This window comes from Malurus melanocephalus, unplaced genomic scaffold, assembly GCF_030028575.1.
Source record: "Malurus melanocephalus ecotype Western Australia unplaced genomic scaffold, MMel_1.1 scaffold_668, whole genome shotgun sequence".
NCBI lineage: Eukaryota > Metazoa > Chordata > Aves > Passeriformes > Maluridae > Malurus > Malurus melanocephalus.
In genome coordinates this window covers 211,386-238,896 of record NW_026623900.1, presented here as the reverse complement: position 1 = coordinate 238,896, position 27,511 = coordinate 211,386, and the positions used below count along the sequence as shown (strand labels likewise).

General features: G+C 46.5%; 2 protein-coding genes across 16 annotated transcripts in view; both read left to right on the top strand.

The window, feature by feature from the left end:
- Positions 1-20,640, top strand: part of SEC31A (SEC31 homolog A, COPII coat complex component) — a 39,545-nt gene extending 18,905 nt beyond the window's left edge. For 3 of the 15 annotated variants that reach the window (XM_057383886.1, XM_057383890.1, XM_057383885.1), the window contains 14 exons: positions 171-349; positions 1,861-1,987; positions 2,145-2,290; positions 3,930-4,103; positions 4,612-4,785; positions 7,279-7,371; positions 8,028-8,157; positions 9,150-9,506; positions 12,720-12,767; positions 14,261-14,319; positions 16,224-16,496; positions 16,894-17,013; positions 19,153-19,224; positions 20,026-20,640. In XM_057383886.1, the coding sequence (XP_057239869.1) occupies positions 171-349; positions 1,861-1,987; positions 2,145-2,290; positions 3,930-4,103; positions 4,612-4,785; positions 7,279-7,371; positions 8,028-8,157; positions 9,150-9,506; positions 12,720-12,767; positions 14,261-14,319; positions 16,224-16,496; positions 16,894-17,013; positions 19,153-19,224; positions 20,026-20,205 (2,132 nt within the window). In that variant the 3' untranslated portion in view covers positions 20,206-20,640. The remainder of the gene's footprint in view (positions 1-170; positions 350-1,860; positions 1,988-2,144; positions 2,291-3,929; positions 4,104-4,611; positions 4,786-7,278; positions 7,372-8,027; positions 8,158-9,149; positions 9,507-12,719; positions 12,768-14,260; positions 14,320-16,223; positions 16,497-16,893; positions 17,014-19,152; positions 19,225-20,025) is intronic. The other 12 variants (XM_057383898.1, XM_057383896.1, XM_057383897.1 and 9 more) reach the window with 10 other exon arrangements.
- A 6,819-nt stretch (positions 20,641-27,459) lies between these two features.
- SCD5 (stearoyl-CoA desaturase 5) overlaps positions 27,460-27,511 on the top strand; it is a 25,152-nt gene continuing 25,100 nt past the window's right edge. Inside the window, exon 1 of the mRNA XM_057383863.1 lies at positions 27,460-27,498. Coding sequence (XP_057239846.1) covers positions 27,460-27,498 — 39 coding nt within the window. The remainder of the gene's footprint in view (positions 27,499-27,511) is intronic.

Here is a 27,511-nt window from a genome sequence, read left to right as displayed (position 1 = left end):
TGCCACGGGGTAAGTAGTGCTTGGCAGTGCCCCTGTGGCGTGGCTGTGCTTGTGCAGGATGGTTTGTAGACAACTGTGCCAGTGTTGCACAGTCAGACAGTGTCACCTGCTGCTGCATCTCTCAGTGGGTTTTGTGGCACATGTGGAAGTGCACCCCTGTCTCGTTGCAGATGTAGATGGGCTGATCACACAGGCTCTGCTGACGGGGAACTTTGAAAGCGCAGTGGATCTGTGCCTGCATGACAACCGCATGGCCGACGCCATCATCCTGGCCATCGCCGGCGGGCAGGAGCTGCTCTCCCGGACACAGGAGAAGTACTTYGCCAAGATGCAGAGCAAAATTACCAGGGTATGTGTCTTCAGGTCAGAACYAACAGGCTTTCGTGCCTTTGGCAACTCCCTTTTTCACCTTAAAAGTTTTCTTGCCGTTTTGTAGGCTAATTTCTGGCAGATGTTAGTACTTAACTCACTGAGCTCTCAGAGCAGAAGGATTTGTTACTCTTCTTTAATGCATTGACAAGAGGAGCAGAGGCACACTACCTGAATACCAGTACACAAGAATACAAGAGTATTCTTCTCATCTTCCGTATCTCCGAGTTGCATTTACACTAACAGATTCTCAGTAAAGACAAATAGCTTAAGCAGGTCATATTTCAGTCTGCTATTTTGTCACATTTTGCACACATAATCCATGCTCAGGGCCAGCACCATTATGTTGTTTTCTGTCCATGATCAGTCTTCACAGATTTTGCTGATGCTTTGTTTCACTACATGCACAGAAGAGAGAGCAAAGTATGCCCAGGGTAGATTAATCACCCTTTGTCTAGGAGATGGCGTGTTATGGCCAGCTGGTTATTGTTATTTTCAGCTTTTTGCACTGCTAGTAGTTGCTGATGCTGCTTGTGCAAATCTTTCTTTCTGACTACCTGTATGAGAAAGTAGTGACAGGAGGTTGAAACRGAGAAATGGCTTTAAAAGAATTTAGCAAGGATGGCAGCTTTTAGAGGAATTTTTTTCACTGTAGTTCATCCTTTGGGAAAAGTTGTKTTTATGAAGAGCTGACCAGTTGTCTGTGCTAACAAGCAAGTGTTGACCTTGTAGTTAGGATATTGCATTTATTGTTCAGGTATGTGTTTTCTTTTCAGTTCCAAACTGCACACGTACTGCTTGTTCAGCTGTTTCTGAGCTTGAAGTCTTGGCATGAGGAGGGCTTTGCTCACTAAAGAGCAGTGCAGCTGCCAGGTCTGCCTTTGTCCAAAGCAAAATAACTGGAGGCAGAGTTTGAGAAGGAAGAAACTGGAATTTCATTCTGRGGGCTGTGCAGAGGCAGCCTGGGTAGGTGGATGGAGGGTAGGAATAGTACAGCCAGCTCAGGCTGATGTTGCTGCCARCTTGCTGCTTCCTTTACATGGCCTTTTCAACTGCCCCTCACTGATCAGCTTGAGACCAAGAGCKTAAAGCTGAATGAAACAGCTTAACAAACAAAATTCATCCCTATCCTTTGGCATTGTGTAGAAGACTTATAGCTAAATACTTGGTATGTTATCTTTCTCTGCAAAAATAGTGCTAAAAACCATGTGCAACAATCCTAGCTTGTGGAGATTTGTGTATTATTTTCTTGTACATTTTGTAGCAACAATAATTGGCTTCTGATTTTTCACTGAGCTTGTTTTCTGATTTTTCACTGAACTCCTTTTTAAGTAAAATGTGCTCTTGTGCAGTGGTTGAACTTCAGTGCAGTACTTGTCATGACCCTGGAAACAGTGGGGATGAGAACACTTGACCAGATCCAAATTATCCTGTGTATTAAACAGAGGAAATCCTGCCAAGATCCTAACTGTGGTTTCTCTCCTGGTCTAGCTCATCACTGCAGTTGTAACAAAGAACTGGAAAGAGATTGTGCAGTCTTGTGACCTGCAGAATTGGAAAGAGGCTTTGGCTGCTGTGCTCACTTATGCCAGGCCAGATGAGTTTACAGCTCTCTGTGGTAAGGACACTTCACAGACTGGACAATTGCAGAGCAGTATCACAGCTTTGCTTATGGTTCTCACCAATTGCTTCCCCACTTCAGCAGCGGTGGGGAGGGATCACCAGAGTGATTCACCAGAGTGATTCACCAGCATCTTTGTGTGTATTTTATCTAGATCTCCTGGGTAGCAGGATGGAGAACGAGGGGGACAGCGTTCTGCAGACACAAGCTTGCCTCTGTTACATTTGTGCCGGCAATGTGGATAAACTCGTTGCTTGTTGGACCAAAGTTCAGGATGGAAACAGCCCCTTGTCCCTTCAGGTTGGTAATTCTTYTAAGAAAGATGGAAATAACACACTGCAGTCATTTGGCTCTTAAATTGTATCTAGTTTAGAGCTTTGCTGTCTGATGTACATGAGGATRCAAGCCTTTCCTTTTTGGAAAAATAACTCATAAATATGACACTGGAAAATATGTTGTGAAGTACAATGGCCCTTGTGCTTGCCTTGTTCTTTGGATGGTGGTACTGATACACTTCTTGTGTAAAAAATAATTGTAGTTCTTAGTGTTTTGGTAAAGAAGGGTCTTTCAGTGCTTGCATCTTTTGCAGTTAGGAAATACTTGGACTTTTCTGCTCTTGGAAGTTCAGGAGAAGGAATCTAAAGAATTAGATTTAAATCTGGAGAGACAATTGTAGAAAGGGTCTCATGAGTTTTCTCTAGGGATTTGCACATACAATGCTTAGTTTCCAGCAGTGAATACATTGCTTTTAGCAGATACCTTGAGAAAATAAGATTGATGAATGGAATGAAGCAATTATGGAATAATTTATTTTGTGCTACATTCTTAGTTTCTTCCATCTGTTCAAGGCCTTGAAGGACCAGTTTGATGATGCTGTGAGACTCTTGTTTAGTTAATTGAAGAAACTGATGTGTGTATGAGTTTTGCTTCCTGTTATTAACTCACTCCAGTTTTGAATTATCAAAATTACTTGATTTTGAGGGYTTTATTTACAGATTTACCTTCAGTTTGAATTTGCAGTTTGATTGCATGATTAYGGCCTCTCAGACAGTAAAATTGAAAAATATTGTTGAAGTCCTATTTGGTGGCTTTTTTACTATGATAGTGTCAATAGAAGCTGTTGGTTTATTTTTTACTGCCTTTTTTGAAGTGCTGATTTGGTGGGGAAAGCAAGCTGTTAGAAAACAATCTTTATTAGTAACATATGGTTGAAATCTTTTGTGTGGTACATTCTGATTAAATCTCTTGTRGTATTTTAAAAAGGGATTTAATTTTGGCAAACGAATATTTGTAGTATCCTTCAGTATAAATACAATAAGAAAAATATGAGAAAAGTGAACAGAAAATGTTCCTATAATTTAGGACTAGAAGGAAACCCAACCAAGACCATCTCTTGGGGTGTTTGGGGATGTGGAAGGAAGGCAAGAGTATTTCTGGTGAATATCAGGAAAACAATTTTGCTGTAGCAACTAGAAAGCTRTGGACAACTCTCCCAAGGGAGTTTTTAGATCCTTTTGAGATGGATAAGACCTGACTTAATAAAACACAGTAAATGAATGTGCAGCAGCCCAGCACTGGTAGTGGTGGCAGGCCTGATGTTTGCTCTCAGGCTGTTACCAGATAATTTTATGAAAGCATCCACTTGATGAACTTGCTTAGTGCTGATAGGGCCCTGAAATCCTGTTTTTAGAGGCAGTTCTTTGGAACTCTGCTGGCTTTGCTGTTAGAAGGTGCTTGGTGGGTGGCTGTGTTTTGTCTTTTGGGAACAGCTGTGCCTTTGGTGCAGCTGTGGCTGCTTAAGAAACCTGCACTTGGYTAGGATTTCCCATTGGGTGAGAGGGTCCTGCCATGAGGAGCAGTCCTCCATTWCAGTCCTTAGAGTCTGCTTCACTTCATTGTTCTCACATGTGTGTGGTTATTTTCCCTCCCGACCTTTCAGGATTTAATAGAGAAGGTCGTAATCCTGCGCAAAGCCGTGCAGCTCACACAGGCTGTGGACCCGAATGCTGTGGGGGCCCTTTTGGCCGAGAAGATGAGCCAGTATGCCAACCTCCTGGCTGCTCAGGGAAGCCTGGCTGCAGCACTGACCTTCCTCCCTGCCAACACCAACCAGGTATGGGGCCTTCAGCCTTTGCTCCCTCTCTGTGAACAGGCGTCTTTGCACATTGCAGTTCACCATCAGCACTGCTCCTTGACATGCACCTGAGGATGTGACAGCCAGGCTGTTCCCCTCACCTTACACTGGCCTTGCTGACCTGGCAGACATGCAGAGACTTCTGCTCCCTCCTGCTTTCACAGCGTTGTCCCTGCAGCCAGTGGCTGCCAAAGGGCGTCCCTCCTGCAAGCCGGACACAGCAAATGAAATGACATTAACATTTGGCTGTCCTCTTCTGACTTCTCATCTTCCATCAACTGGTATTGGAGACAGGCTGGTTTGGGAATGAAACAGGCATGCATAAGACATTTCCAATGGCCCCGTGTCTCATAAGACTTATTCCAATGAAATAWAAGTAGGCTTCTGAGAGAGCTTGTCAGTGAGTGGCCACTCAGCCTCCTGGTGTGATGCCATGGGTGCCAGGCAGTGCAGTTCACCTCCCTTCACTGCCCTTTTCTCATTGCAGCCAAACATCGTGCAGCTGCGGGACAGGCTTTGCAGAGCACAAGGGGAGCTGCCAGTGGGACAGGACGGCCCCAAGGGACCATATGAGAGAGAGCCCATGCCCAAAGGACGAGCTGGCCCTGTGGCTGGACGGATGCAGGCACCCCAGGCTCCAGCCCAGCAGTATTACCAGCAGGTAAATGGACTTTGGCAGYAAGGGAGGGACATGGTGCTTGAGGTCTTGGGAGTGATGGATGTAATGATTTTTTTCCTTTTTCTTCATCTGAGGCTGTGTGACAAACCCCAACTGAGAGCCTTGTGGTGAAGGTCACTGGTGCTTCCTTTCAGTCAGTACAGATGCCTCCTTTACTCCTCGTCTGGAAACATCCTTTAAATATCTTATCAAGTAGCCTGCTTCTGAAGATTAGGTCTTTTTCCCCTTTGTTTGAGAATGTGCTTCTGTGCCAAGARCAGCTGTGTGGGAGAGCACTGCAGGAGTTCTCTGTGCTTCCTCTCACAGTCCCTGACGTTGTCCCATCCCTGCAGGCCTTGGGGCTTGCTCATGCTGCTCACCAGCCTCTTCTGGGACTGATCATTCCTGCCCTCAGCTCGAATGTTGGCTGCAGAAGCTGCTGAACAGTGGYAGTAGCAAACTGAGGGCACATTTCAGTAGCCGTGGGTACAGCCTGCTGTGCAAGCACCTTGCCAGCTGGTTGTAAGGGGCATGGGCCAGTGGGGAGGCAGAGTGTGAGCTGTGCTACAAGAAAGACCTGGTGAGTATGAGACTAAGGAGGAAGAGGAGAAATGGGGGAGGCAAATTCMCTGGTTTCACCTCTAACCTGATCATGATACTACAGCGGAACACACTGGCCATCAGAGCAGTGTGGTGTGCTGGGCAGCYCTGGCTGTGTGTGTGCTYAGAGAGCACTGCCAGGCCTCTAATCCCCAGGCACAGCACTGCAGCTCATCTGGCCCTGCTCTAAAGGTGCTCTGGGCTGGGCTTTTCTGAGAGCAGAGCTGTGTTRGGGCTGTGGCTGTTCTCTGTGCTGCCCTCAAGACTGCATACTGCAAAAAACAGGGCAGAAAGAAATGAAGGGATGAATAGTTGGGGGGAAGTTGGGCATTCTCAATGTCAGCAGTAGTGTGTGCCTCTGCCTTCTCTCCAGGGTGTTAGCAAGGTAGATTTCAGAAGGGACAAASCCTTCATCTGGGATTTACCTTGCTAACCCCATTGCATATGATTTCAAATGCATCATCATTAATCATCAACTCTGCTCTGCTCTCTGTGTCTCTGGCCTTTCTCCTTGTAACCAATGAGCTGCCTTGAGAAGTGAAGTTGTGTGTTTCTGTTTGGCTCTGGAGAACAGCTCTCCTCTAGATGTTGAGATCTGAGCAATGCTTTTTTAAACCCGAGTTCCTTCTTTCTCCCACTGTTTCTTGAATATCTCAAGCTGTTTCAGCCAGCCCAGCTCATTAATTAAAGTCTGGGTGTATCACAACCCCATGAGTTCAGTGCAAGTTACAACCCCCTTTKTTCCTGGCTTTTCAGGGAGTTCATMCTCAGCAGGAAGGGCTTGAAGGGGACAGGTGTCAGTCAGAAAGGTTCCCAGCTGATGAACCAGAATGGAGAGAAATGACAGATTTGAGTCTTAATATACTTGCTTTGTTTGGCTTCCTTTTAAGAGAATGTGTATGGGGGACTTGTTCAGGCTGGAAGCAGCCTTTAACTGCTGTCCCAAATAGAAACATGTACTTAACAGTTGGATTCCTTTCCACATAGTTTTGTTGAAGCCTCTTTTTCATCTGAATAAACCAGGCATGAAAGAGGGTGGAAAAGTCTTTTAGATACTCCAGTGATGAGTTATGCAGGCATTAGCAGTGGCTGTTGTGCCAATGACTGCACCATTAGCCTAGCACTGTGTGGGGTTAGAGACACACGCTGAAGCCAGCTGGGACTGCAGGGTCAAGCTTTCCCTCTGCCTGTACTCCTGAACTGAGCCATGYATCCTGTTGTTGAGCAGCACACCCACTCCTTGCTCAGGAATGTCACAGGCACAAGAAGTTCTTGATTTCTGTCCCATCAGAAAGGTAGAAGTGATTGTATGGAATTGAAGCTGTTTGGAGTAGAGGAAAGGAGCTATGGGAGACTGGCTGGGAAGCAATTACCATTAAGATGTGAATTTGTGCATGTGTAAGAGCKGAATATCAGATTTTAACCTTATAAAATTGTATTTTAACCTTTTAAAATTCATCTGTAGCTCAATTTAAACGGACTCCTTTTGTGTGAAGTGTATGTTTGAATTTAACACGGAACCTGGGGCTTGCAGCTGTGGTTAGTGATGCTCGCTGTCACGGGCTAATGGCGAGGGGGCCTTCTGCAGTAGGAAWATGTGATGAAAGATGAAGAGCTGGCTGACTGGCACACATAACACTGCACTTGCTCCACAGCCTATTGCAGCTGCACCTCCACTGTGCTTCGTCCTCACTCTGCAATTCACTTTGGCTCCAGTGCACACTGATTTTTGTCTGTCTTGAATGCAATTTCCTTCTTCCTCTGAGATTTTATGGCTGTTACAAGTGCCAGCATGCAAACCTTCTTGCGTTCACATCTTTGCATCTTGTTTTGTGAAACCCTTTAGACTTTTTATTGTTTTGTTTTCCATGATTGGTATTTCTTTGTTCGATTCAGGTTAGAATTGCCCCTACTGTCACTACCTGGAGTAACAAAACTCCTACTGCCCTTCCCAGCCATCCTCCTGCAGGCTGTCCCTCTGACACACAGGTATAACCTTCATTATTCCTCTCTGAGCCTCTGCTCCATCCTAATATGTCCCCTGGTGTAGTCTGTGTGCTTGGCACAGACTGGTASAGAGAGATGGAAGGAACAGCTTCCGTGTATGCTCTGGTTTTACTCCTCTGCATCTTGTTACKTTTTTTTTCACCAGTGCCTAGATGAGCAGCACTCGAAAGCCTTTAGTGGGGGCTCAGTGTCACCTGAGCCTCTCCAGCCCTTGCCCCACACCGGAATAGTTGAAGTATGATTTTTCCATTCCCCTTTCCCGTGGAGATTAGCAGCTTCAGAGTTAGCATTTAAATTTAGTTGAAAGATGGCAGGGCACTCTCTGGCTGAACACCAGGCAGCGCTGGCAGGGAGCTCTTCCTTGTGCAGGAAGGCGTGTGCTGCTCTGCTTGCTGCTGAAGTCACTGCACATCCAGCTGTGCTTTCAGTGCTGTGCTGGGTGTCCTGAGGCACTGGGGTGGTTGGAAGCATTTCCCCTGTGCTGGTGATTCCCTTCTTCCAGGGAATGTGATTTCAGGCCTTGAATTTGAACTCTTGAATAGATCATTTTGCTGCAGTTCTGCTTCAGCACTGCGTTACCATTACTGACTAAATCCTGTCTCTCCCAACCATTTTTCCCACAATCTTTTTTTTTGTAGGGGGACAACCCACCTCCTCCAGGGTTTATTATGCCAGGTGCCRCTGGCCCCAGCATGCCACCACAGCAAGCCACATCTTCCAGCTACAGCATGTACTCGCAGGCAGGAACACGGCCAGCGTACCCACAGAGTGAGTAACAGCAGCTTCTCCCTCTCCCTCCCATCCCCGTGAGCCAGCATTAACTCAGGGATAAMCAGTCCCCTCCTTGTGGTTGGGAATGTTCAGACCAAGGCAGTCCCACATTTCTCGCAGGGTGGGGAGAGAGGTGAGGTAACATCTGAGGAYTGTCATTTCTTGATGGGGTCCAGACATCAGAGCCCCTCTGTCAAACATTCTTCCTCTGCTGAGGTTTCTATCCACAGCTGTCACTCCTCAGCTGRCCCTGCCCAAGGTTGTGCTAGGGTCAGAAACTCCAAAGTCTGAGTCGTGGAAAAGCAGCACAAGCCTGCTAAAGAGGGACACAATTTATCTATGTACAGCTGGGCCATCCATTTCTCATTGGGGCTCCATGGAGATGGGAAAGGTGATGAGGAATTGAGGGCATTAGTAGAGGTGAGTGATGAAGGGGTCAGAGTCCTGACACACTCAGGCGGGACTGAAAGTTCTCGTCTGGGACAGGGAGAAATGGCCATAAGTGGGCAGAGGTAGTGAAATGAAGCTGCAGAGCCCACAGTGAAAGGCTGTGAGCTTCCATTCCCTTCCAGAGTCTGTGTTAATATCCTTGGCCTAGGCTTTCCCTTTTTCAAAGCTGGGGCAGGGCTTTCTCTTCTCTGAGAGCCCCTGTGAGGATTGCAGTGGTCCAGAAGACAGCAGTGCYCCAGCCCCACCCCAAGCAGCATGGTGGCTCTGGGCTGGARAGTGTGTGGGAATGCAGGAGTCYTCTGAGCTGAGGCCATCCTCTCTGTGCCTCCCTGCTCCCAGTGACAGGCTGGGGATTTGAGCAGTCCTACATGTGCAGGCAGAGGTGTGGGAGCCAGGATTTGGCTGGGCAGGTGAGTGGTTTGGGGGGGTAGGTGGGGGCACAAGAGATGAGAGTTGGGTGAAGAAGGAAGCCGAGGCAGATGAAAGCTGCTGCTTTGTTATGACCTCACTGACTGCCTGTTTTTTCTCCCCRTTTGTAGCGTATCAGGCCACACAGCAGTACTCCTCTGGAACAGGGGGACCAGCTCTCTATCAGCCTCAGCAGCCTATCGCTGTYCCTGCTTCAGCCTCTTACCCCAGCCCTGCCCCTAACACCACCCCTTCCTACCTGCCCTCTGCCCCTGCCCACTCCATGCCCTCCCCGCTGTACCCCGGGCAGCCTCAGCCCTCCCCAGCGAGCCTGAATCCYRTCTCTTCCTTCCCTGTTCCTCCTTCTGGCACATCCTTTCAGCATGGCAGGCCAGGACCTCCAGCAACTTCTGTGGCTTATGCATTACCTACTGGACCAACAGGTACTCTGCCTGCAACCAGTGACCTTCCTGCATCCCAGAGAACAGGTCTGCGCTTGGACAGGGGGGCAGGCAGGGAGGAGGGAGGGGTTTGGTCTTCACCCACTCAGTTAAATATGCACTTTTTTCCTTGTGAATGCTCCGTAAGAACTTTGCTTTTGCTTAGAGATTGGTTSAAAGCATTTCTAAATCACGTCATCACCCCCATGCATCTGTGACAGGGCTCTTGGTGCACTGAGAGCGTAAAGAGTCACCTTTCTCTTGCTGGACACAGCTTGCCACAGTCACAGAGCTTTTGCCTTGCCCAGTACAGGATGCTACAGCAGGTTTGTTGTGAGGCTGTCAAATGCCATGGAGAGATCATGGCTCAATTTTAACATTGGCGTCAGAGCCTACATTGGGACTGGAGAGCAAAGCACAAAAATAAGCTGAATAAGTTTTCCTAATCGCTGCAGACAAGATGATCCCAATTCTCCTCACAGAATGATTTTGCAGATGTGATTTGTCCCTGGTTTTTGAGCAGCCTTTTAAACCCAGGATTGGCAGCATATTTAATTCAACCAGCATTTCCTGTGGYATCAGCTCCCTTTCATTATTTTGTCCCTAACCTCTTATTGCGATGGGATTTGCTGTAGATGCAAATGCCTTAAAAGATAATCAGAAGTGATTTAGAAATGCTTTTTATATATCTCTTCTTCCCTGAGTGTCAATTAAAAGCATGTGTGTGTGGCTGACACGTAGGAGCATGTTGGAGCATGCTTGGTGAGAGAGCACTCGCTGAGGTGGGGCTGGATGTCTGCTTGTGACTGCCTGGATGTCACTGCTGTGGGACAGTGATCTCGCCTGCCACAGCAAACCTGTCCCTTCCCTTGGCAGCCTGTGAAACAGCAGCTTTGCATGKCACACAGTGCAGGAAGGATCAGCARTCCTTTTCTAAACCTGCTCRTAAGCATTCTTCACATTCAGGTGGTCCAGCTGAAGAGTCGAGGACCAGATCTGGGAAGCAGAGAGTACAGGGAATATTGGGCAAGATTTGAGGGATGTTTTAGGGCCTGCTGACAGGCCSTAATGTGCCCATTTCCTCTCTCATTTTAAGAGTGTGTTAGGGTGATGCAGTCCAGAAAAGGCATTTTGCCTTTATCTTGGCAGCATGAGTCCTATGAGTAGATGCTCCTGTTAGTGTCCTTGAGCTGGCAGTTCACATACCCCCTTGTGTTTGAGGAAGAAATGGTCTTTTTCTCTGTCAAAAAATAGGACTGGTGTAGGGCTGCCAGAGTTGCAAGGGGAAAAAAGGCCTTTTCCATCCACCRTGCAGCCAGATTTGGTGTCATTTCTCTTCTTCGGGGTGCTGTACTGTGACCTCTCCTGACCTCGAGTTACAGGACATGTCAAACTCTAGTAAATCCTCTGGTTTAGAGATTTAATTGGATAGGGTTCCAGGCCTGGAATGTCAAGCAACACATTATAATGCAGACAGCATAGCTTCTGCACCTCCAAATAAATGTGAGGAGCAAGAAAATCGTTTTTTCTTATCCAYTTTACTACTCAGCTTGCGTCACTGRCAGGCCCTTCAGTTCTGCCTCTTGCTAAGTTACTTCCAGTGACCTGACATAGTCCACATGGTGTGCTCAGAGGGGGTGAAGCACTTTTCAAAGTTGTTCATATTAGGCTTTTTATAAAACTTTTTGAGAGCTATCAATGCTACTTATGTTTTTCTTAGCAGCTGTGGTGAGAAGGTGACCAGTACTAAGTGTCAGACCTTCAGGAATCCAAGCTTGGGCATCCTCTCTGATTTGTGCAGCCTTAGGTTGAAATGCAGAGGTGGAGTCCAGGGCACAGAGAGGTGCTGAGACCAGAATGGCTCATGGATATACACCAGTGATGATTGCAGCTGGAGAGCTGTGGAGAAAAGATGAAGTGTGTCTGAAGGGAACATTGTTCTCTTCCAGTATTTAGATGACACCTTTCAGAAAGCATACAACCAGAAGGAAAAAACCTTGTTTYCTAAGTGCAAAAATGACAGTGTACATAATTAATATGCTTAACACTCAACATATTTTCTGAGCAGCTRCATTGCTTATTGGGAGATGCCTTGGCATGAAATCCTGTGGAACCACAGAGATCTGCAGCCAGAAGGAGATCTCACCTCTAACTCTGAGGGTTCTGGTGCAGTGGATACAGTGATGCCGATCCTGGCAGTGAAGTGATTGCTTTTGTGTGGGGTGGTGACCTTATCTGGGAACATCATGCTTCACTTTGCAATTGTGGCTCACTTCAAGGCAGGACTAAGGGAGGAAGGAAAAAAATCTCAAATTTGAACTCATGAAAAGCACCTGACCTTTGAACTATCTTGAATTTAAAGATGCACATGAAGAGTTCTGGAAATATTTTCTGGTTTTTTTGCAAAGGCATATAACATCAGTATGTTAAGTTGTGCTTGGAGCTTCAGTAATCAAGAAAAGCCCACATCTAAYTTTATTTTCAACCTCTCTCACGTTGTTTTGTGATAGATCTTTGAACCTACTTTCAAGGGAGTTCTAATTTTCAGCATCTTACATCTTGTTTGAAAATGCAAAAGACCAATTTTGAGCTAAAGGATGGGTTTGCACCAGCCCTATGAGCAAGCCAACTCCAGRGACAGGAGTTATCCCCAAAGCTCCTTTCCTCTTTGGAATGGTGAAGGCTTTATTGGCTGCATTTTGCAATTTGGATTTGTTGCTCGGTCTCAGCAGGCAGCATGTCTTTCTGTGTGAGTGTAAAGTTGATGTGTGAACATATATTGCTGGGCTGCATGCAGTTGAGAGTGTGACTTGATTTGAGAAAGTACTTGGACATCCACCTTAAGGTCAGGTACTTCAAACAGCTCTTGAAAAGCTTTCTGAAATGGTAAAATRGCATGGAGAAGATTGTGGCTAAGAATAATGGTCTGTCAGCTGCRCTGGAATAAAAAATGAGAACACCAGAAAAGATAAGAAAATGGGTCAGAACACTGCAACATTTGTTATAAACAACTAGAAACACTGATTTACTGCATGGAAAGAGCAACAGGCTCGTTTTGGGGGAAGGTGGACAAAAGCAATTCCATGGGGGCGTTGAACAAATGACTTGTCTCCAAGCTGGCATTGTAGTTAGGTTAGGTGGGTTTTTTTTTTTCTGCTGATGCATGTTGAAACTAAATTGTTGGTCAAAAATTGAAGACCAACTGCTTTATTATTTTTAAAGAAAATTCTTTTTTTAGTTACCTTTGCATTTTGTCTGCAGAAAGTCTACCAACTCAAGACCAGGCCTCTCTCTTCGCAGGTGAACTAGGTACCACCTAACCTGAAAATAATTACAGCCATTACATGAAATTAACTGAATGGACATCAATTTTGCAARCATTCTTCAAGAACATTGTGTGATGCTGTTTGCCAATTAGACTTTAATCAAATCAATTTTTAATTCCCTAATTGAAACCAATAGCAATGTATCTGGAGTTTTTAACCACAGAAACAAATTCTTTTTAATTTTTTGCCTTTTTCCAAGCAAATTATTCCAGGAAATTAATAGCAGTAACATCTGGGAGATTTTCTTAGCATGTTACTCCTATTGGTTAGACTCCCTGTATCTGAAATACTCTGGGATTTTTTGAATAGGAAGGAMTAGAGGAGGCTGCCAGGAGATGGCACTGCCTTTGGTTAAAGAGAAAGCAGATATGAAAGGGGTTTTAAATAAGATTTTCAATTACCCCTTTAACATGCTCTGGATGTAGAACTTGCTTGACAAAAGCTCAGGAGCAAATAAAATTTCAGAGAAATTGAGCAAATTCTGCAGTTATGTCAAGCTGTGCTGTCTAAGGTAAAATCATCATCTGCTAAGTGAAAAACACTGTGGTGAAAAAGTCCATTGAGCAGGGATTTGGTTTTGTTGGCTTTTTGTGGCTTTGTGCAATAAATCCTGATTACTCGGGGAGGCCGCGGTAATGCCTGGATGTAATGCCGTGGTCCCGATCCCAAGTGCTCYGTGAGGAGATGGGCAGCTCTTTCTAATGCACTAATGGCAGCTTTGGGGTGCAAATCTCACAGCTTCACGGGGCTTGCTTTCTTGGGAGAGCTGAAGGTTTGGTGCAGAGCAGCACCCCAGATTTGGAGTGAGCCTGCTCACGCCTCCTCGGTGCTTCTTCCAGTTTCAAACAAATCACCCCTGGTGCAGAAAGCCAGATTTTTCCACTTTGCTCAAGCAGCTCTGCTCTGATTTGGGGATACAAAGCACCCAAAACGATGCTGTAGCTGGCAGGGGAAAGCTGGGTTTATGGCTCTTTTGTGTTTCCAAGGTGGCTGGGTGAATCTGGCCTGAAATGTTTAAACCCCTTGTTGCCTCTTATGCCTCTTCTTTCTGTGTGGTGGTGGTGTTGGGGAGCATGATGTACAAATGTCATGGATAAGCTCTCTTCATGTACACAGTCTGTAGCAGAGCTTTTTTTGGGCATGTCAGGCCCTTTTCAGAGAGCGTGGCTGCTCCAAGCTCTTTTTTCCTTCAAGAGAAGAAAAAGTTAATAATTAAGTTATTAACTTGAGAACAGTTGGTCAAGATCCCAAATCTGCACAATGGGCACGGTGCACAAAGGGTCTGATGGCAGGGATGATGGGAGGCTCTGGCTGGCACAGGARCTGTTCTGGCCCTCAGGGAAGGGCAGAGGAGCAGGCAGGTGAGGACAGGCTCTGCCAGTAGACCCATAGCAGGGAGCTGACCTGGCTGAGCTCAAGAAGGCATCACTGCTCTCCTCCCACGTACTTACAGTCTCTGTTTTCTTTCTGTCCCAGGGCCTCAGAATGGCTGGAATGACCCTCCCACCCTGAACAGAGCTGCCAAGAAGAAGAAGGTACACTRGAAAGTCCTACCTCAACAAAACTGAGAGCTGGTCACTTGAAAAGCAGTAGTTTAGGCTGCTGCTGGGAAACCTGTTGACAGGAGAAGGGAAGGGGAGGATTAGYAGCAAACAAAAGCTGCACCTTATGGGCAGAAATGGCCTTTATGTCTCTCTAATATGCATTATCCCTCTCAAAATTTCTAAGCCTCTAAAGAGATGGTGGGTTTTTGCTGAAGTTGTGGTTGTTAATAATAACATTGTTCCTGGTTTGAAGCAAATACTTCTGACTTGTTTTCATCTGCAGTAAAGCAGCCGATTTTTGCAGGAGATGATACTTAGGCAAAATGAGAAGGCTGTGCAAATTGTTATAGATTATTGACGTTGGTGGAGCTGAAAGCAATTTATCCTGATTAAGGGTCTGACCCTGAGAGATCTGTTGAGAGTAAGACAATTTCCATGATGGAGATAATGTAGTTTTGCAAAACGGATTTAAATTGCAGCAGGGCAGAATAACTGGGAACATTTGGCACAGAGCAGAGTGAGCMTTTTCATCCCCTGATCCTGCTGTAGCCTGGAGTATCTGTCTCCACCGCAGTCACTCTCTGACCCTGGGAAACAAGAGTTAATCTGGAGCATGTAAAGTGTGGGGAGAACAAAAAAAGAGCAGGCAAGATAAGGTCTGGGTGAAGTGAAGGCATCAGTCTTCCTTACCCTTTGGGTTCTCGTCTCTGCAGTTCAAGATGAAGAAGCTTTTGGAGGTTGGATAGAGAACTCTTAGTGTCAGAATAGGTGCTGGAGCTGAGAGCTCAAGAAGCAGCCTTCTGCACACAGGGTTTCTGCTACTTCTGTGTGTGTGTGTGTGTCACAGAGAGAATTGCTGCCATAGCCAAGGTTTGCGGGTTGGCCCCATCTAAATGAGGAATGTGTTTGTTGCATTCCCTGTTGGGTATTTAACAAATCTGTCAGTCGTGTGCTGTGTTTGTTTCCCTTCTGTCCACTGTCTGAGGGGTGGTTTAGGAGATTATAAAATGACTCACCACATGGGCTGTTGTAAAATAGAAGAAGCGTCTGGCATTTCAAACCATAATTTTCAACTGTTTACCTCCTAATTAAGAACTTACTCACCACTCAAAAGTTTATTGTTCTGATTCATTTCTTTTATAACTGACTTTGTTGCTGGATTTGGAATATATTTTTGGTGTCCCAAACCACTAATCCTAGCCTCATTCATCCTGGGTTCTGTAATCTTCCCTTTTTTATTTCCATGTGCACCCAAAGAAATGTGCACGTTCTCATGGAAGCCCTTCCTGTTTGGATTCCTGCATGATGTGTGGCAGAGTCCACTAGCTCATTTTGTTGTTTCTTTTCTCTACCAAATGCTTGTGAAACACCCCTGTGTAAAGACTGGCAGATGCTTAGGGATGAATCTGAAATGCCCTGGTAATCTGTCTTAGTGCAAACCTKTGTGCCAGAAGCTTGAAAAGCTTTCAGAAGCTTTACTGGGGCATGTTGCTGGCTGTGACCTACGTACTGCATGGACAAAAATACACCCTTGAAAGTGAGACACAAAAGTCTAAATATAATGACCCAATAGTAAGAATAGATGTAGGTGTGTGTTAGTTTTCTAATAGCACTGGTCTGCCAAACCTCTGGTTTGTGCCCTTGGCCGAGGGACAGTGGCTCTGATTTGAGGTGGCTGCACTCAGCTGTTGTGGCCAGGACGGCCCAAGGCACTGCTTACAGTGCAGCCAGAGGGATGGCTTTGGTTAGCTGGAGTGAAATCCTGTGTTGCCTGCTCATCTCGTTTCTGTATCCAGCRCTCTCAGTTACTGTGGTTTGGGAAGTCTGTGAGAGCCAGGTGTTGTGCTGTGCCTGCAGCGGCCACACCAACATAAATGCACTGCTTTTGTCYCCAGGTCCCTGACAACTTCCTGCCCCCGGTGCCCATCACTTCCCCCATCATGAACCCGCTGGCGGATCCGCAGTCTCAGATGCAGCAGCCTCCAGCTCCAGCAGCRCCCACCAGTGCGCCCAGCTTCCAGCCTCCACACCTCCCTGCAGGGCAGATGGTGCTGCAGGGTGGATACCAGCCTGCTTCCCAACCCCTGGGGCCGTCCATCATGCCACCCACAGTTTCCAAACCCAGCACGGAGGGTGCCCCGGGGGCCCCAATCGGCAAYGCCATCCAGGTAACGTGGCCCCAGCATTGCATGGGTTTGTTTGTCCATCAGTAGAGCCTGCCAAGCAGGATCTTGTTGTTCAGGCTTTTCTTGTAGCTGCAAAATGTACTGTGGAGTTTCTAGGCACTGGCTTTGCATGGTGCTGGCATTTTGCTGCTGCAGTCTCCACCTTGATGCCACTAATACTGTAGTCAGTATGGGCCAACAGGCTGCTTCCTTCTGCAACTTTCACAGCTTCCCAGAGGGAGYAACAGCAGGTGCTGGTAATGTCACCTCCACACACCACCTTCCCACAGGGAAGAAATAGGAGTTGTGCCAAGCTAGCTAATAATGCCACTCGGTTTAGCTGAAAACAACATGTGGGCACAGTGACCTGGAAAAGCCTCACCTGTTCTCTGTTGCTTAGCACGTGCAGGCACTGCCAACAGAGAAGATCACCAAGAAACCCATCCCTGAGGAGCACCTTATTCTGAAGACTACATTTGAAGCTCTCATCCAGAGGTGCCTGCTGTCTGCCTCTGATCCGGTAGGTGATTTCTGTGATTTGTGATTTCTTAAAACAATTTTGTTTCAAAGGCAAACAACAGTTAGCTGAGAATTGGAAGGTTAACAGCTTTAACACAATCACTGGAGCTRGCTAAGAGAAACATTTCCCATGGCAGCCAGTACTTTGTAAAGGAGCCATCCCTTCCAAAGCTTCTCATTTATTTCTGATGGTCAATCAATAACATGCCACCACAAAGCCCAGATGCTGACTGTTCAGCTCGTGCCTGCCACATGCTAGAAGGTGCTGCTGGTGGTGTATGCAGAAGGCTTTGTGCATGGAATTTGCTTGCTCAGCAGCACAGGCTCGTGCTTTTGTCAGTTCAGTATCACTCTATTGCTCAAAATCCTGCATTTAAAGGCTGTAGAGTGCATATATTTGTGTGTATGTGTGTATATATATATATAGCATACCCTACATTCTCTTTGACCTTTTCGTCCTCTAAGTGCCCATTTTCCCAGACAGACAAAGAAGGCAAAAGCATTCCTCGCACATCTGCACCTGGGGATTGCTTTTCTGCTCTGCCAACACATTTTGCTTGCCTCTTGTTAAGTCTCTCTGATTTTCTTAGGCAGAGAAAGTGCTTCAGCCCGTGGAGACAAGAGACACCACCCTGACTGTACACATCAGTTGTTGTCAGAACAAATACAGGCACTGCTCAGTTTCTTAAGAGAAAAAATGGGATCGGGAACTGAAGAGCCAGAACAACCAKTTTGCACTTCCACCTAATTGCTTTGGCTGGAAAGATATCTTGCTGTTTCCTCGACACCATTCATTCCTTTTTATCCTAGCTGACCACCTGTAAAATGAAAATAGCATGTGCACCTTTTCACAGGCTTTGTAGCAAATGTTCTGTAGTCATGTATCTGAGAGTTAGCCAGTCCARAAGAACTGGGGGTTCCTTACCTGCTCTCCTGGGTACTTTTTCTCCTGGGTACTGACTGAGACTTAGATGTCTCAGTTCCTTGATGACATAACTGCTGCTGAGGAGTTTTCCTCCTGTGGCCCAAGATCCATGTGCCGTGTTCTCCTTTATGCCTCTTGAACAGCTTTCCCTAATTTCTAGCACAGCAAGTGGCCACCAGTTGATCTTCACCCTTGATCTAGAGCATTCCCACAGGCTTTGTTATTTTCTCTGGGCAATTATTTCATCCAGAGATATGTTTCCAGTTGCCAGGGAAAATAGCACTTATCCTAAGTGAAGATGGATTGATGCTCAGACTGATATAGGAGGAAGTTTGATTACTCTTGTGCACTGATACCATTTCTATTGCTGTTGACCAGCAGCTTTTTTTGTGCTGCAATTGTAACCTCGAAGCTTTATTGCTGTTTTATTACTCCGGAGTAAAATCTACAATTTTGGATGTTGTTTTTTTTAAAAAAAGAAGTGGATAGAAATTCATTTCTYCAGCRGCTGCTGGAGCTCCAGCTGGAATGTACTGGGGCTATTTTACGAGCCTTTGCTGACAAAATAATCCCAGGCACATCAGTGGGTGGTTTACTTTATAAAAGTCATGGAAGCACAAAGGATCTGTAAGGACAGATTGGGTTAGGCTGTTTGTTTTTCTGTTGACACTAAAAACTTACAGACAAACTGCTGGCTTTACTAATCACATGAGGAAAAATATAATTCGGATTTGTCATGAATGACGACTGAGTTGTACACACTTAGACTTGAGTATCTGMATGTGCCCTTAAGCTCTCATTGATGTTGCTGGATACTTCATTCCAGTAAGAATTTTATCCAATTACCATTATGCTTTTCCAGTGGACCACAGAAAAAAATAAATCATGCTGCAACTCAGAATTTTTTCACTTTTCTTATCAGCTTTTCCAGTGGGTTTTTGCAAATGACTAGTGGCTTTTGAGGTGTACCTCTCCAGTTTTCTATTCTCTRTAGATAACTGGAGCATTTACATGCAGAGAACCACAGTCATATCACGTGATCTTTCCTGGMAAAATGAGGAAAGAAGAGTACAGAACAAAGAATCTAAATGTGTGTTTCCAAGGAGAATGTTGTTGAGAAAGGAATTTGATGTGCTACATGGGCCTCTTTGCAATATTGGATTAGTATGGGGTTCTTAAAATCACTGTGCTTTAATGTATTTATTTCTCTTGCAGCAAACCAAGAGGAAACTGGATGATGCAAACAAACGCCTGGAGTTTCTCTATGACAAACTTAGGGAACAGACAGTAAGTTCTGGTTTACTTTCCCCCACCCCTCCATCATGTATGGCCAATGACTTCATTGGTGCAATAATACTTCTGCAGTATGTAGCAGGTGCTTATTTTTTCCTTTGGAAGTGTGCTCCAAAGCCATTTATTGGATGTTTGTATGGATTTCTTAGAAAACAGCTAGTTACTGTTCTTGTCCCCACATGCCTGTGCAGACTTCACAGTGTTGTTTTGGGGTTGTGTCATGAGTTTTATGGTGCTGAGCCAAAGAGCAGAGTTCCTTGCTGCAGGCACATTTCTCTGCTCCAGGCTGGAACTGAGACACAGCCTGGGGTCAAAACAGCACCCAGGAGACTTCGCTGGAAGGCAGATGTGCAAGTACTTTTGAAGATCTGGTAATTTTTCCAAAGCCTTCCAGGAGGGCTGTGCTTAATATACTAGCACTTTAAGATTAGAGTGATGTAATCCTCTTGTTGCCAGGCCATGTTTGCTGAGCAGTTAACTTTACCCAAAGGTGTAAAAACTCAGTTGGTTTTTCTGGTGCTCAGAGCATGTCACAACAGGTCTCCCACYCCTGGAATTACATCCAGAGGATGGCAGGGAAGGCTTGCAGGGTGTAGCAGTACTGCAAAGAACATACATTCTGGTTGWAGTCCACTCTTAGACTTCCCAGTGACTGTTCTCAGTGTGATGCAGCTCTGAAAATGTGTCTTCAAAGAAAGGGACTAATCACTGCACCTTCCTGAGGGCCAAGTGCTACACTGGGAATTTTTCAAGTTTTTCCTTTGTGCTGACCTGCCTTGCCTGCCTTCTTTGCAGCTCTCTCCAACCATCATTAGTGGCTTGCACAACATCGTGAAGAGCATCGAAACCCGCAACTAYCAGGAGGGACTGAACATCCACACACACATCGTCAGCACCAGCAACTTCAGCGAGACCTCTGCTTTCATGCCAGTCCTGAAGGTCGTGCTCACCCAGGCCAATAAGCTGGGGGTGTGAGGTGTAGCCCAGCACTTGCAAAGCCCTGGGGGTTGGTTTCCCAAAGAAGTGCATTTCTACGGCCGATATGCGGGAARTGGACCAAATGCTCGTCCTCACAGCATGGCGCAGTAGAGCTGACAAATGGCATTACGCTCTCCCTGCAAAGTACTTTGTTCTAGAAGGGCTGTGGAGCCCTGGTGCTTTTCTTCTTATTTTAATCCTCCTTTTCCCATCCCTAATGATTCTCATCTACAAATAGTATATTTAATGGATGACATGTCCCACATTGTCAATTTTTAGATGCATGTTACACTGCTAAACAGTGGCTTTTAATAACAGATGTATGTGTTGAAACAACAAGATATGTTGTGTATTGGACCCTAAAACAGATTATTCCCTTCCATCCCAATGTTCCTTATCCACCAAATTAAAAGCAGTCTGATCATGTTAAAAGTGTATTTGGTCTTTCATTTTATGAAGCTGCTTGCAGTTGTGTTATTATAATTTACATGTTAAATAGCTTAATTGTGCACTGGGGCAAATGAGCAAAATAAAAGCTAATGTGCTATTTTCAATAAATGTAAATTTATTAAAATTTGTCTTTATTAAGTGCAGTGGAGAAATTTTGAACCTGGAGTACAGTGGGACTGCTTTCTGTTGTGTCCTGGGCATGAGAATACTTTTGTTTTTCTTTTTTCACTAAAAGCTGTGTGACRAACACAAAAGRAACAGCAGTTGGAAGAAATGTCTGRRTTTGGGAAATAAAAGAAGCAGTTTTGCATGAAAACTACCTAAAATATCAGTGCCTGTGGAATGTAGATTAGGCAATGCATACTGCACTGCATACTGCCTCTAAATAACAATGTAAATCACTGCCGACTTCTGTAACTTCAAACAGATTTGTCAGGCAAAAKTTCTATTTCCTTTCCAGCATTTTCTTACTTCATAAGCTTTTAAAATTGGTGAACACAAGGCATCGGTTTGGAGTTGCCTTATTTCAGGAGTTAAAACAGCAATTGGAGTAAATTTTTTGATCTAGGTTATAGGTTTCTAAGCAGTGTTACAAGTATTMTTGTGTAAGCGTACTTGTAGCAGTGTATTCACCTCTTTCGTGTCTTGATTTGAGGTGGAAAAGAACAAATTTTAAAAGAACAAATGTGGTAGGAGCTGGCCATGGGTAGGTTTAGTCTGGACATTGAAGTGATGAAAAATGAGACTGCCAGATCAGAGGGAAGCACTAAGGGTTTTGGAGGTGATGGTATCCTAARAGTACCCTGATGTTGCACCAGGGCCTGGACACTCAGCAATGGAGTAATGTCCTCTCCTTGCTGAAAGGAAAGCTGTTCCACCTCGGCCATTGTCAGGAGCTCAGRACAGGAAAACTGCACTGCCCRAGTACRTAACAGGAGTGGATRCAAAAATCTGCTCCTTCTYTCCTGAGAGCAGCTGAGATGAATTMTCGGTTATGCTGCCGTCTGTTCGTACCTTCAAGGAATGCCAAGCAATTAGCCACCCATCTGATGGGATAAATGCAAACGGCCACCTTCATTTACACAAGGCAATGAAGCCAAGTTATGCTGGTAAGAGAGTTTGGCCCCAAATAGCCTAATTTTGATCTCACTGAGTGAAAAGAGATTTCTACCTTTATAGCACCAACCAAGCTGCTCCTCTCTGCAGTCACCCAAGGCTGTGCAATTATGAGAAGAGTGGATGGAAGGAAATTGAAGGATGTAATCTGAGCCGCATAGGTGTTGTCGGATGGCAGCAGACATGAGGTACCTTTCTGCTTCAGAGGTCACCATCCCAGCAAAAGGAGCAGCAGGGAAGGGTGGAATTAATGCAGTTGTTGCTGGAAACAGGTGGGGATGTAACAGGGGCAGTTTGCAGAGAGGGCTGGCTGCAGGCAGGATATCTGCTTTAAGCACTTGAGTGAAAACCTTTTGTGCTTGTGAAGCTCTGTAATGGATTTACCTTGGTTTTGCTGGCAGAAATCCAAGGTCAACATTAGACGTGAATGTCAGRGATTGTCTTCTAATTGCTGCTGCCTTTCCAGCCTGTGTGAGTTTTCATCCCATTTGTGCTGTGCCTTCTGGACAACGCAGTTCCCAAACACAAGGATTTGGAATGTGGGGTTACTCTTTAGGGACCGTGATTTCTCTGCCCAGGAGGAAGCATGTGCCAGACTGACGCAACTATTGAGAGAAAAGGAGAAGGGTCTTGCTGCTAGAGCTGTCTCCCAAAAAATCTATGGAGGGGAGGGGGCATGTTTTGGGAAGCAGGGCTGAGSCAGCATGCAGAGCAGTGGCACCCCTCCCCAGAGTTCTGCAGGCTGCCCTCAGCTTCATCCTCACCTGCACCACCATGCTGGTACTGGGCTTCAGCAGCACCAACCCCACTGTGCCATGAGCCCGCCTGGGGAGCCTGTTATGCCTGAGAGGGGAAATAGAGACCCTGAGCCAAACATTTCCCTCCCCTGCCCCCACTACCTGCGATCCCATGGTTCCACACCCCTGAGTGCTCATTGTTCTGAAGCATCCATTTGCAAAGGCAGAGCAGCAGGAATAGAGCCAGCAACGGCTCGGAGCTAAAGGGAAAACCAGACTCACCCAGCCAAACATCTGCCAGCAGCTGACAGCTCCTGCCCTGCAGGGATTGCTGAGTGTCCTGCTGAGGTTCCTGGTGCTGAGCTGAGGCACTCAGCCTTGAATAAGGGCCAAGGCCACAGCCAGAGAACACTGAGAATGTAATAAATACTGTACTGATAGCAGGAACAGTTTGAACATGTCCTATCTTAAATGGTTAATCTCCCAGCCTTGACTTGCTGTGTGCTGAGTTGATCATTCCCAGGTTTCCTCTGGCAAGCCTGCAGATCAAACAGACACATCACCAAATGKCCAGTCAGCATGGATGTATGGATACATTTAATACAATCCTCACTCAAAAGAGGCTAAACTGATTAAAATTCCTCTGAGCTTTAGAGCTGCAAGTTATCCAGAAGAGCATCTAATTAAGAGGGGATTTATTAAGAAGCACTCTGAAGAGGCAGCTGCAGCTGACCTCACCCAGTAAGTCCGTGCCTGCCTGGACAGCACACAGAAGGCTTCTTGGGAAATTGTTGCTCACGTACACAAAACGCTGCTTGGGAAATTGTTGCTCAAATTCTTTGCCAGGTATACAAGAACCATCTCAGCTCATGAACATTGATCATGTATTTCTTGTCCTTCTGATGCTTTAGACTTTGTTTCTTTCTTCACTTGAAGTATTCATGTGAACAATGTTTTGGGGTCGTTACTTCATTTTTCATGGCAAGAGAAAAGAAAAAAGAAAAAAGGCCACTGTTGTCAACATGTTAAATAGCTCTGCACTGAARTGTGATGGCAGCAGGCAGGACTGAGTACCACTAAAATGATACTCAGTGTTCACATGAACTGTTCACCTCCTTCCATCATCGCCGCCCTCTTTCTTTCTTCCAGGCAGAGAATTCTAGAATGTTTAAAATATATCAAAAACAACCTTGGGTTTAATTATATGCTCTCTGCTGATTCAGTTGCCTCRGGAGGTGTAGTTAGTAATTAATTAGCACAGCAGACTAATGTGCTTTGTAGCAACACCACTCACAGAGCCACGCTCTGCTGGGTCCAGGCCCATCAGGAGTTGAGGCCAGTGCTGTGCCGAGACCCACTTGGGATGGAGATGAGCTGGTGTCTCCCTGCCTCACCACCCTCAAACCCTGGCAAAAGCCTCCCTCTGAACTCCTTTGGGTGGTTTTCTTGGGCAGGAAATGGTCAGGTCAAACAAACAGAGAAGGACAAATTCTGGAGCTATGCAACATTAGGGCTCAGTTTTTGCTATTCCTTAAACCTTTCRGATAACAAAAAATGTGAAGACATTACAAAGCCTTTTGGGCCCTCCAGAGGAACACCCCAGCCTGTCTCACTCCAGCAAGGCAGAGAGCCTCTAGGTCTGGTTACTCRGCAGTAAGGGTTTTTGATGGCACARGCATCATCCYGGCACGCYGCTGCTGCYCGCTMGTACMCTGRCACACAGAGCTCAGCAGGGAGGGGCCATTTGCAGGTTCCAGTGGATTCCCCCGTGTTTCTCCCTGCAAAGTGAGAAAACAACACAGGTTTTGTCTAAAGGACAGTATGTAACTCCGGCAGCAGTGCTGAGCCCTGAACCCCTGCAGGTCCATGAGATTTACTGCTGGAATAGGAAGCTCCACAAGATTTAGGTCTTTGYCCTTTGTTCTTGTGCTGGTTGTCTGACACTCAGTTGTGCTGGCAGTGACCTGTAACCCCCTTCCTCGCAGCAACACAGAAGAATCTTTGTGGCACAGAGACGCCTGTCCCCATCAGCAGTGGGAATCTGCCAGCGAGGTATTCCCAGGCTGGCGTCCCGGGCAGCATTTCACACCTCGGTGCAGATGATGGATGAGAGGATGTGCAATTTCTTGCGGGGTGCACCGAGGCAGCGCTCGCAGCCCTTGCCAGTGTGCCCAGAGAGCTGGAGCAGCGTCCCAGCCGGGTCAGGAAGGCAGGCTCAGTCCCGGGGGGAATCACACGCCTGCCTGCTTCCTGGGAGCGGATTGGAGTCTGTAGGTCTGTAGTGCTGCCCTCTCAGCCAGCAGGGAGATTGGAGCAAGAGCTGTGCTCAGAAGGACCGCACAGCGAGATCGTTTGAAGTCAGTGTGCAAAGCAGCAACAAGCACCACGAGCAGGTGCCCTGGATCACAACTCGGTGCCAGGTGCCTCTTTTACCTGCACAGAAAAGGCATTATTGCAGCAGTGAAAGCCAAACTTGGCAAGCAGACGGACAGCCACAACAATGGAAAGTCCAGCTGGAATTGCCAGCAAGGGCAAGATGTSCAGACAAGAGGGAGGCTGTCACTTTTCTCTCAAAACACTGCCTTGATTTCTCATTTTCAGCACATCTACATTCACCATTAATTACAGCAGATAAAATCAAGTAGTTTCCAGATCACTAAACTACACTCAACTTTTTTTTTTTTTTTTCAGACTTGCACATCCTTCGCTTTTAAAAATATGAACCCTGGAATGTTTATTGAGAAAATCTCCTTTTGACTTTGTTGCTGTTTTGGTTGCAGCTCCCCAGGTTTTTTTCTCTAGGCAATTCTGGCTCACTGAATGTTTTCCAATTTTTTTTTTTTTTTTTTTTTTTTTTTACCAAAAGAAGCAGGAGTCAGATTTGCAAATTCTTTTCTTTGCATTTCTGGGTACTAGCAAGGCCCTAATCTGCAATTCCAGACCTCTGTCTGTGGCACATAATCCTGACACAATGATCTGTGTAGCTTTATAAAAGAGAGATGTTTTCACAGCATCATGTCCCAAAACACGCTGCTTGCCACAGCCACTGCAGTGATCCTGGGACACATGCTGATGCTGTCACTGAGTTGCCACTGCCTGAGCAGTGATTTCTGGCATCAGGGGAGCAGTGATGGGCTCCACCTGTGAGGAATAAAACTGTGGAATGACATTCTTAAAAGGGACCCTTTGATCTGGCTTGGCCTTCATCTGCTTTGCCATCGGGTCCAGCAATTCCATGAGCATTAGGGACCCTTCTGGAGCCACATGGGCCGGGTACCCCATAATATCCCCCTCACAGTTTTGTTGCTGCACTTGACAAGTTTTCTCTGCATGCAGCCAGTGTCACCTGGACAGGGGCACAAGGACTTTTCGTTCACAGGAGTTATCCAGCAGCGTTGTCACCCTAAGCATCAGCACTCCCTGCACCCAGGGGACCTCTGGCCACAGCAGAGCATTTGTCGTGTCATCTTTGTTCACCTGCTTTCCCTGCTGTGTTGGTGACTCTGTAGGCAAACTGGAGATAAATGTGGGGTATGAAACTCAGAGCATTGTGTGCAAAGGCTCACAGAGGGAGCCTTCATAGATGTGCTCATCAGTGACTCAAATTAGCTGGAAATCTTGCAAAGCAATTTGTCTGTGTTTGCCTCTTGCCASGGTGGCAGGAATATCTGTGGAAGGCAGCTGGGAGGTTTCAGTGCCACTTGCATCTGYATGAGAATGCAAGATCTATCCTGTGCTTTAATAGACTACAAAACCAGGTCAGGAATAATTTTTCTGCCTTTTCACAGAGATGTGTTCCCTGGGTCTCCACATTTCCTTGCTGCCTGGTGGCATTCCTGTTTCATTCCCCTTGAACCCTGACATTTTTGCCTTAAACACTCAGGGCATCACATTTGTGGTGTGCAGAGGCAAGCTTGGGCTGTGCAGTTTCCTTCTGCGTGGTGTGCAAGGGATGGGGGCTTCTTTCTGCTCTCTGGCACCRAGACATCATTAAAGATGTCATTAAAGAATCATTAAAGGATGGAGCCTTCTCTCCTGCCTGCCCTAACATCAGACTGCAGACTCCAAAAAGGAAAATGAGTTCCATGTATTAAATCGGTAGCAGGTACACATGAAATGAGTCTGACTGTTGACCTTGGGCACCCGGAGGAGGTCAGAGCAGGAAAGCACAGGGCAAGGTAAATCACCTCCTTCTGCGGSCCAGGCGCAGCAATGGAAGAACATGGCAGGCTGTAAATCACGGAAAATCCAATCCTGGCCAAGCAGAGAGCTGCTGGAACTCCCAGGCTGCTCCCTCCTTCCCTCCAGTCTTCCCAGGAGCATGCAAAACTAAACAAAACGCAACACAGGCAAACGTTTTATCTGGAATCAGTGTCCGGTTCCCACCTAATGGCTTAAACCCTCTGGTGCAGGATGTTCTCGCTGCGGGGTAGCTGAAACACCTCGCTAGTCACAGTGTGCAGCTTTCCGCTGCCACTGCTGCGGGTCACCCTTCKGCCACCGGTGAGCCATTAACAGCGGGATCCGATCCTTCCTGTCCCGCAGAGCTTGCAGCGGGAGGTGGCGGCAGAACGGGGCTGACACAGAGGGATGGCGGCCCCACGAACYCACACCTGAGCGCTGCAACAGCGCTCGGTCCGCGGTGGGACGGAGTGAGCAAATGTGGCAGCTCTTGGYTGGCGTGTGCGCTGCCGACAGACGGCTTGTGCCTGTCCGTGAGCTTGATTTCARTGCCCRCCTTGACATTCACTGACAGGCAAAYTTCACCAAACACCGCTCCGACACCTGCTCCTCCCTAGCGCCAGGGGCATCTTTCACTTCCACGCCACGAGCTTGCAGAATTAAACGCCACGGGAACCCTTCTCCCCTGGGAGCCGGGAAGAAGTGGGAGCGGTGCGGGGATGGGGAGGTGCGGGAATGGAGCGGTGCGGGGATGGAGAGGTGCGCGATGGAGCGGTGCGGGGGGGAGCGGTGCGGGGATGGAGAGGTGCGGGATGGAG